The following is a 10,781-nucleotide window of genomic DNA, read 5'->3' on the forward strand; positions in this document are numbered from 1 at the left end:
TAATAAAAATTTCCAAAACCAACTTGATTATATGTTTTTTACAAAAATCATCACCACCGAATATCATGTTCGGTATGAAATTTAAAAAACCGATCATGATGTTCAGTATTAAGTGCTACACAATTTTACACAAAATCCAACCTATCGCAATTAAAACAAAGCAAACTGAGCACCACGTTCGGTTTTCTTATTTCTCAACTCAAACCGAACATGGTATTCATTTAAAAAAAAAAAAAAAAAAAAAAAAAACTTCAATCTTTGTAGATATTCTCTGAGTCACTTCTATCTATAAACAAAATTCTTTATGGCCAATACATATTTCAATATGGTGTGGAGAGTTCTTGACATACGGACCCACCAGTTTATATTATACATGGCATTTTATGTTTTTAATTCAGTAAAGGAAAGCCACGCATTTTTCATGCTTTTATCTGCCACAAAGAACATGGCTTCAACCTTTTTCATGTTTTTTTATCACCTAACTAACGCATGAAGTCCGGTTTTTAATACTTTCAAACGAATATGCTATGCAGTTTTTAATTCTCCAAACCGAGTTTGATGTCCATTTTTATTTTTTTACATTCTAACAAGGAATAACATCAAAATAGGTTCAAATTCAATATCGATCGATCATAAAGTCCGGTTTTTAAAATTTGATATTGACGATCATCTTCTTTTTTTTGAAACTATATTGACGATCATCTTCGGTGGTGATGGTTTTTGTAAAAAAGATTCTAATCAAGTTGGTTTCGAAACTTTTGATGATTTGGTGATTGTTTTTCTTTTCTTTTTTTAAAAATATTTTTTAGATACCGTGAGTACTGATTCGTTAGAAATGTTGCACATGCACACATATAATCACACATAATTCTTTGAAAACTCTAAGACACTCATAGCTATTATTATTCCTTAGAGTTAATTCTTGCAGAAATTAAATTTAGAAATACAAAATAAATTAATCTGTTGATCATTAATTCAAATTTTAAAATAATTTGTTGACAATTAATTTATTGTGTTCACAAAGAAGTAGCAAAGAATTTGCATAATACTTGAAAAATATTCACAAATGTTCACCAGCAATATTCTCCATCCCAACAAAAAAATCACTCAGATCTTCAAAAAGAATATAATACTACAAACACTTAACACAGAGCTTATTACATGCAGTTGAAGAGAGTTTCTTACTTGTAACGTTCAAAAATAATTTTAAAACAATACGAGCAGATTTTGCTCAATTGCTCTTTCCGAAAATTAGCATTAAAAATATACTACAGTGATGGAGTTTTCTTCACCTTGCTTGTTTGCAGAAAGTGAGAGATACCTCCTGCTGGTGGCTTATCCATCCAAACAGGGTGTTAAAGTGAGGGAGCAAGTTTGGAATGAATAGGACAGAAAGAATCATCTCTCTGTTTTTTCTTTTCAATATGTTATATATATATATATATATATATATATATATTTTTTTTTTTTTTTTTTTGAATTTGAAGAGGGATCCGATATTTTTTTCATAGTATTTAAAAATTATGTAGTATTATTTTTGCAAAAATATCATAATTAGTAAGGCCGCAATAATTTATGAACCGTAAAAATTTGTTGCGGCCGAAAGACTGCAAAATTATATCGGCTCACAATCTAGAGTTCAATCATACCGAGTTGTATTCTGATTCAAGATCTTGGAATGTAAGAAATTATTAGCATTCATGAATCACAGTGAATCATACATCTTATTAATTTTGAATATTTTGAAGGATCTAATTTTATGAAAAAATCGGAAGAAGATATTGAAAGAGGCAGCCTTGTGATGTGAAAAGTAGACTTAATAGATGGTCCTTGACTTGTACAAATTACTGGAAACCTCCATTGGTTACGATTAAATGTTCATCCCAGCTCATTGATTCGGTACTTTCTCTATATTCTTTTGGACGCGTCTGCCACGTCAGAAGGTGGGCAGAAGGGTGAATAATAACAACTCTGTATCCTCTATTCCTCTATACCGTATTGTCCGTAGATCTTAGATTTATAATCTCGACCGTCCGATCAAAATATGAACCAATTCTGTTTCTTTCCTGCCCGAGTACTTTTACACCCTGTTTGGATGGAGGGGAGGTAAAGAACAGAAGAGAATGAAATGGAATAGAAATGAAGATTAACATATTCAACCTCTTTGTATTTGGATGATTAATGAAAGAAAATAAATTTAACTTTCTTTTTCCTCTCATTTTTTGTTTGGTTAATTAAAATTTAGAAGATTAATGAGAAATTTGGTGACTGTTGTAGGTTTGTGATAAAAAACTTATATGAGAATTATATTAGTAAGTTATATAGTTGGACATTTGTGTTATTTTTTATAAAAATATTTGCAACAAAATTTCTTTTCATCCATTACACTCCAAATTGGAATGGAAATCGATTCTATTAATTACAATGATATAAGGTTAAACCTTTCATTTCCTGTACTCTCACCTCCGATATAATTTTGTCAACCAAACATGATTCGATGAAAAGTTTTATTTTCTTTCCATTCTCTCCCTTCCTCTACTCTCCATCCAAACAAGGTGTAAATCTTCGTGTCACTATGGATCGGGCGGTTCAGATTTCCTCTCCAAAATTTGAATTGGTGCTACGATTCTACTTGGGGGTGTCAACGGGTACGGTAAGGGTCGGGTGGAAGCATTTTCATACCCGTACCCGTCACAAATTATCCTTACCCGTATCAAATTGCTTTATCCGTACCATACCCTTACTTGTTGTAGTTGTTAGATAACGAAACGGTAGCGGGTAAATAACGGTTAATACTTGTATAATAATTCTTTTTATTATTTTTTAAATAAAACACTAAGACACATTTATTTGTCACATATATAATCACATTACTAATATGAAAATTAATTCCAACTAAATTATTATTAATTTTTATCAAAACACAAATATATCTGTTCTTTAATTTAAAAAAAGTCATGCATGCAAATAAAAACAAGATGGTCAATTATTCAAGTGCTTTAATGGTGAATTATGTTTAACACAGTTACACAAATAATCAATTGTTCAAGTTAGAAAATTTAATAAATTTTGTTTTTCAAGATCAAGAGTAGTTGCCAGTTGGACTGTTGGAGATGGATAATAATTCAATCCTCATTAAAATATATAATATAAATAATTTTTTTATATAATTATCCGATCGAGTAACGGGTACGAAATAGGCTTTATCCGTACCCTCACCTGTACCCGATAAGTTTATGAAAAAAAAATCTTATCCATATCCGTCTTATTGAATATGGTATGGATCAGGTAAACGGATAAAAGGGTCCCATGGTGCCATTGACATCCCTCATTCTACTATCAGTTTTTTTTTTTTTTTTTTTAATTTCTTCTTGGAGCATGGCAGCATGCAAGATTTCCTAAAAGTCAGTTTTGTGTGCACATGAAATGGGAAAGACGCCTAAGCATAGTGACAAATAAATTATTTGGATTTGGTTCAGCGAGGTCAAAAATTCGTGATTCGGAAATCATTCGGAATTATTCAGATCAGAGATCTCAGTCATGTAAGAGAGCAAAAAATATGTTATGAAAAAATTCGAGAAAAATTCACGAATAATTTGTAAAATTATAGAAAAATTCATAAAATTTGCAAATTATTCAGATTTAATTCAATCAACCGAATAATTCGACATTCGATTCGACATCACTGAAAAAAATAAATTATTTAAATTTAATTTACAAATCTTGTAACTGTGCGCCCAAAAGTCAAATATATATGAATGAAAAGACGACATCATTGGCCCGTTAAAAGTTCGCCCAATATAGTCTAACTAAATTGGAATTGGTATATGAATATGAATATGAATATGAATATGAACTAAAAATAAGTATTAAAAAAGACGTCGCTGTAATCCAACTTAGGTTTTCTTTTCTTTTTCTATCACAGCTCTACAGCAGAATAAAAAAAAGGGAAAATAAGTGGGAGACTCGGAGAGCCTTCCTCTGAAGTCTGAATGCGCTAGCGTTGACTCGGGCCAAAACAAATAAATAGCAGTCAATTGCAAATATACGCGTTGATCTCGTCTCACATTGCACAAATATGATTGAACCTTCCAAAGAAATCTAAACCATCTACTTCTATCGAACAGTTCAAAACATTCCTGACAATACCATTATCTGGACAATTATGACCGTCGATTTCAAATAAACTGTTAAGATCTGCTTGACCATTGAATTCCGTACTAATGAAGAGAAATCGAATCCACAGGCACCCCCATTTGTCTTCCATTTCTTCTCAATTTCCTTACCTTCTCTCTGCTTCTTCCTTTCTTCTTCTTGCTTTACCCAGTCGTCATTCCAACTACAAAACTTCCCCATTTCTCTTTTTATAACGGAAACCCACCAAAAATCCCCCACGAACCAATCAAATGCCATCCAACACTAACCAGGGGGGTTGCTGCGCGCGTTGCTGCTCTGGTCTGTTCAGTCTCGGCTTCCTGGTTTTAGTCTACTGGTTGATCTTTCAACCCCACCAGATCCGTGCCTACGTGGATACTGCTACGCTGTCAAACTTCTCTCTCTCCACCACATCAGCTCCCTCGCTCTCCTACAACCTCAATCTGACCCTCTCGCTCCGCAATCCCAACCGCCGGATCGGGATCTACTTCGATCGCCTCTCCGCAGCTGCTTTCTACGACGGGTCACAGCTGGGCCCCACGGATTCTGATTTTGACCCTTCCTTCCAGAAAACGAAGACCACCAAAGTGGTGTACCCAGCGTTCGCGGGGCAAGAGAACAATTTGGGAGGAGGGGTGGGAGATGCTTTTAGCAAGGAACAAAAGGAAGGAGCGTATAATGTTCTCGTAAAGTTACATTCGAAATTGAGGCATAAATTATGGTTTGTGAAGGTGCACTTTAAACCCAAAATCGATTGCTGGTTAAGATTTCCATTAATGGCAAATGGGAACGTTTCGGTGGCTGCATTCACCAAGTGTCACGTCGACTATTAATATGCGAAATTCCATTTATTATTTTATTTATTGATGTTGATATTTCTCTGATTTAATTTAGAGTGAGGGTTGTGATTTAATTTGGATTTTGAAATTACATTTTCGATCTACATTGATATTTATCAGATTGTATTCCATTTCAATTTAAACTGTAAGTTCATTGATCGACCTTCTAGTTTCATTTACTTTTTAAAAGGCCTTGATTTAACTAGTTTTGGAGATTGGTTTCCAACAGCAGGGGGTGGGGGTTGATTTGCCCAAATTAAGTAATTGGATGCATCTGGCAGCCACTGCCCGATTTTAAAAATAAAATAAAGTAATTGGAGGCAAAAATGGGAACTTAAAGGCATAATGGAATTGGAAACTGCGTGGAGACGGGAAATTTTTTTTTTTAAATTAGAAATTAATAAAAAGACAGAAAGAGAAACAAAAAGAGTATGGAGGTTGTAATATTGGTATAAAGGTACAAATTTTATCGATCTAAATAATCAAAAGAGTTAAAATAGGTAAAAATTATATCTATCTAAACTTCAAAAAAAAAAAAAAAAAACACTTTAGATTGGTAAGAGTTATGCCGTTCTAAAATCCAACGATCTTCTATAAAATAGAAAAAATATATGTTATGACTGGTGAAATTCTTATCTATCTAAACTCTTTTAAATTTTTAGATCGACAGAATTTGTACTGATCTTTCTATCAATATTGAAACCGTTGTACTCTTTCTATTTCTTTCTCTACCTTTTTATTAATTTCTACCCAAAAAAAAAATTCCATGGAGGTGGGGGTGTGGAGAGTTCTAATTAATATGAAAAAAATTTGCTACGATCCTGAGGGAATTGTAGGGTCCTAAAATTCCAAATCCAACATTACATTAGTTTTGAGATTCGTGCATAAAAAACAACTATAAAAATTCATACAGTCTCACAAAATAAAAGGATGGATTTGGAATTTTAGGACCCTACAATTTCCTTAGAATCGTAGCAGATTTATTTCCAATTAATATTCAGTTAACTTAATTTTTTTTTTATAGATTTTAAGGTTCGTGAACAAACAATCAGAATACCCTCATGAAGTAACTAAAAAATTAAGTTAATGCAGACATACGAATTTGAGTATGCTTGTTAGACGCACAAACGGATAAATTAGGACGTTATTAGAAACTGATACCTTGTGAATCTTGATGTGATTGAACAGTCGGAACTAGTGTTTTCAAATACGGTTTTTATGCAGTATGCAAAAGGCTACCGTATGATATATACGATATATAACTGCATATACAAATTTGTATTGTTGTATACATACTTATATGTACAGATTATTTTATTAAATATTAAATATAACACCTTTAATTAAGATTTATAATGCAACATCATTAGCTGTATCGTTAATTGATAGCCCAAGTATCACCTGTGTTGTCCGATCAAATTCAATGAGTTTCGATTAGGAACGACACAGACATGTTATAGCTCAAGTAGGAATGAATAAGGATGAAAATACACAATAGTCCAAGTAGAATTGAAAATAGGGATAAAAAATCCATTGGCCCAAAATCAGGGATAAAAACGGAGCGGATAGTGGTAAAACTATATTCATATTATTATTTTTATTTTATGGATATAAATACGAAGTGGATGTCAGACAGATACAGATACGAGTCAGAATCATATTGGATATTAATTAAAATAATATAAAAAATATGTTAAAAAATATTAAAGTTCAAAATATTTATCTAATTATAATGGTGCATAATATAAATATTTCATAATATATTAAAATATATAGTATATATTTACTATTCGGATATAGATGATTGAAACATAAAATCATATCAGTAGCCTTTCACACGGATATTCAGATATAGAATATCCACATCAAAGTTTTTGAATGTAAATCAAATAAGGATCGGATATTATCCATAATGTTCTCAGCGAAATCAGCGTGCTCCGCGTATGCTCCGAACTGCGGGTCAGTCAGATCAATCCAAGGATCGAACTCGTACGGGATCTGCTGATATGAAATTACGTAATTTACACTAGTTAAAATCTACGCTAAATTATTCTAATCCTCGTCCCAATTAATGTGTAAGTCAAATTCTCGATTATTTTGATTTTATAACAATTATCGATTCAGTCGGTCGAACTGAACCGGTTAGTCAATATTGATCATTTACTTTCATGCCATCGAGCTTAGCATTAATCTTAATTTATAATTTCGTCAAATATTGATCATTCGCTTTGATCTAAATTAATCTAATTTTAATATAAAATAATTCAGTCTTAATAATTTAATTTGAAGATAAATTGATTGTAAAAATTCAAATGTCGAATTATTCACAAAATAATTACTCGTGAATTACGGTGATTTTAAACGTGTTCTTACTTATTTAATATATCCTAATTACTTAGTTATTTGATTTATTCTAACTTAACCATAATTATTCTAACCGGTCGAAGTGCAGTTTCGAAAGTTAATTTATCATTAAAAATTCCTAATATTACTATTCTTATAAAAATGCATAAATTATGTAATTATTACCAAACTAATAAGTATTATAATATGCTTTTACAAAAACTTTAGAAAAGAAATATTTACCTATTTTACGTGTTTTTCTAATTATGTAAATTGGTTTTACAAAAATTTTACTTTAGAAAAGAAATATTTACAAAAACTAAATTATGTAAATTGGTTTTACAAAATTTTAGAAAAGAAATATTTACCTATTTTACGTGTTTTTCTAATTATTTCTAAGTCGAGAGTTCATTATTTATAACTACTCTAATTCTACGTGTAATTAGTCGTTTCGAATCTAAGTCAAAAATAAATATTTTTGTTGCTAATTAATATATAAATTGTGGTACTTTGTGTCCGGTATCAATTTTAGAAGATAAAATATTAAATATATAACCAATGGAATGTCACCGAGGCGATATCTTGTTTCTAATCTTGTTGGTGCGACAAATGTCTAAAATTTTACACTATTATAATTTCGAAGTTCTTCATTAAAAAACAAAATTACCGTAATGGAACTTACAAGATGCTTTGATTTGGTCACGGTTAATTATCCTAACTCTGAGACGGATCGAGTCATTTTATTCAATCCAAAGTTGACGTTAATATTAATTTGAAGTTTGAACTCTCGGTATCTAATCCTGAAGGGACAAACGGTAAATTGTTTTCGGCCTGCATCGACCTAAATTATTAACAATGAAAGCCCGTAGCCCGTGTTAGTGCAAGGCCTGTATCTCATATTCTCATGCAAAACCCCGTGTCAATTTTTATTTAATTTGGTTAATTCGGACCATTGGTTTTAAAATCCAGCCCATAGTTCCATACCATACTGCCATTTGCTCCCCAATTTGCACCTAGGTAGTTTCCAAGTTATTCAATTAGTCTAAAAAATGTCAAAACAATAATTGCTTAAATACCCTTAATAAGCGGTTGTAAACGGCACATTTTAGAGTGCAATAAATATGGAAATTGTATTCAAATTGCAAAAATGCCCCGAAAGACGTTAAACACTATTTTGATAATTTTACTATAAATTTCAATTAGAGTTACGAAATTGTATCAGAAAGGGTCTCGAATTTGAAAATTTAGACATTAAAGGAGTTAGGCTAATATGACACTAGTGTTATATGAAACTAAATAACACCACATCTTAAACCCTTAGATCTGCTTTAAGATTCGTACAAAATGAAGTGCTTGAACAGTAAAAGTGGATAGTACGAATCTTAAAGCAGATCTAAGGGTTTAAGATGTGGTGTTATTTAGTTTCATATAACACTAGTGTCATATTAGCCTAACTCACATTAAAGAGGTATAACTTGCAACTTTGTAGATACTTGTTTTAATTTGATATAAAAATTTGATAATTTGACAGTCAAAATTTAAATACTTTTAAAATTTGATGTGGGACACCACCGACATTATAGACTCTATGACAAAAAAAAAACAAGATTCTTGCACAAAAGACAAAAAATATTCACTTTTTGACGGAAAATATAATGCGAGACATATAAATGTAATTGACCTATTGTTGAAAATAATGGCATCAATTGTTTGTTATGGAATTTATCTTTGCGATTGTATGGAAATATTTCTGTTTTTTTCGGATATTTTAATTCCGTGTAAATACTTCTTTTATTAATGAAAATTCGTATGATGATACCTTGCTACTTTACTCTAAAAAAAAAAAAAAAAAATCAAATTTAAACTACGGTCATTATTTTGATGTGCAGAATGGACTAATAAACTGTTCTTTTAACTTAATTAACATGTCAGATATTTTGTGTTAGCCTATGGGACAAAACAACAAGGTATGCTGGGACAACTTATCAGAACATATGTTTCTTAAAAGATTTTTTTGATATAACATTTGAAAACTAATTAAAGAATCTGGACTGCGGGATACAGGATTACAATTTGTAGCGCATGAAACTAAAAATTAATTAATGTAAATCTTAGAGCATCTACATCCCTGAAACTATTAGAGTTTCTAATCTGACGTGGCAGTTTCTAATCCAGTTTCAGTGATGTGTGAGAGTTTCTTATTTAGAAACTATGCAGGAAAGTTTCTTAATAAGAAGCTGTTTATAAACTCTATGTTGGTCAAATGATTGGCTCAAATTGTTTCTCCTTTTTAATTTGTTGCTGACGTGGCTTAATAGAAACTCTAAAATGAGTTTCAGGGATGTGAGAGTTATAAATTTTAGAGACCATAATTTCTAAAAAGTAGTTAATAGTTATTTAGAAATCATGTTGAGTTTTAGGGATGTAGATGCTCTAAATAACTGTTAACTACTTTTTAGAAATTATGGTGTTTAAAGTTTCTAACTCACACATTCCTGAAACTCATTTTAGAGTTTCTATTAAGCCACGTCAGCAACAAATTAAAAAGGAGAAACAATTTGAGCCAATTATTTGGCCAACATAGAGTTTATAAACAGTTTTTTAATAAGAAACTTTTCTGCATAGTTTCTAAATAAGAAACTCTTTCACATCTCTGAAACTGGATTAGAAACTCTAATAGTTTCAGGAATGTAGATACTCATCCGCCGTTTTATTCTCTTTTATCGTGCCCCGGCAATTGAGTGGTCTGATCAGAACGTCTGCACGTAAAATCTCATCCGTCGCTTGTTTTTTTGTCATAATGATTCTTGAACGAAAGGTTTATCAGTCCTCAATTGGCGCGAGAAATTTCTCGATAACAGCAATGGCTTCTCGCTGATTCGCGACTATATATTGTCATATCATTCATCTTTCCTTTTGTTTTCACAATTAACAAATTAAATCCCGCAGAAAAACATCATTTGAGATAAATAAAACGTACGTACATAACTCTCAGCTCTTATACTAAAATTTGATTGATAGTAAGATTGATACGAATTGTATTGATTTTAAAATTTAAAGGAGTTTAAAACAGTATATATTATACTGATCCTAATTTTTTTTTTTTTTTTAAAGTTTTCATCGCAACACAGTATTAATAGGAGGATATTAAATGTTTTGAGTTTGGATTGGTAAGTTTCAAACCGATCTAAACTTTGAAACATTTTTTTAATTTAATTGAAACCTTGTTGCTCCTTTACATGAGAATCGAGAATAGCATTTATATAATATTTAATTCAAATATTCCCTGAGTTAATCCTAAGAATTAGATACGTGCCAAACATGAGAATCGAGAGGAATTTAAATATTCCGTGCTGTGGTGTGAGTTCGTGATCGTGTGAACGTCTCTTCATTTTCCAGCTCCTGTACAAGATGAAACATCATTATTGCGCAAATGCGCAGTGA

General features: G+C 31.3%; 1 protein-coding gene across 1 annotated transcript; it reads left to right on the forward strand.

Annotated features, from left to right (window-relative positions):
• Positions 1–4,335: 4,335 nt before the first annotated feature.
• On the forward strand, positions 4,336–5,183 carry LOC144551079 (NDR1/HIN1-like protein 3). Its single transcript, XM_078298886.1, has one exon. The coding sequence runs from the start codon at positions 4,407–4,409 to the stop codon at positions 4,986–4,988; it is 582 nt and encodes a 193-aa protein (XP_078155012.1). The 5' UTR covers positions 4,336–4,406; the 3' UTR covers positions 4,989–5,183.
• The last annotated feature ends 5,598 nt before the right edge of the window (positions 5,184–10,781 follow it).

This window comes from Carex rostrata, chromosome 1 (genome assembly GCF_964058835.1).
Source record: "Carex rostrata chromosome 1, lpCarRost1.2, whole genome shotgun sequence".
Lineage (NCBI taxonomy): Eukaryota > Viridiplantae > Streptophyta > Magnoliopsida > Poales > Cyperaceae > Carex > Carex rostrata.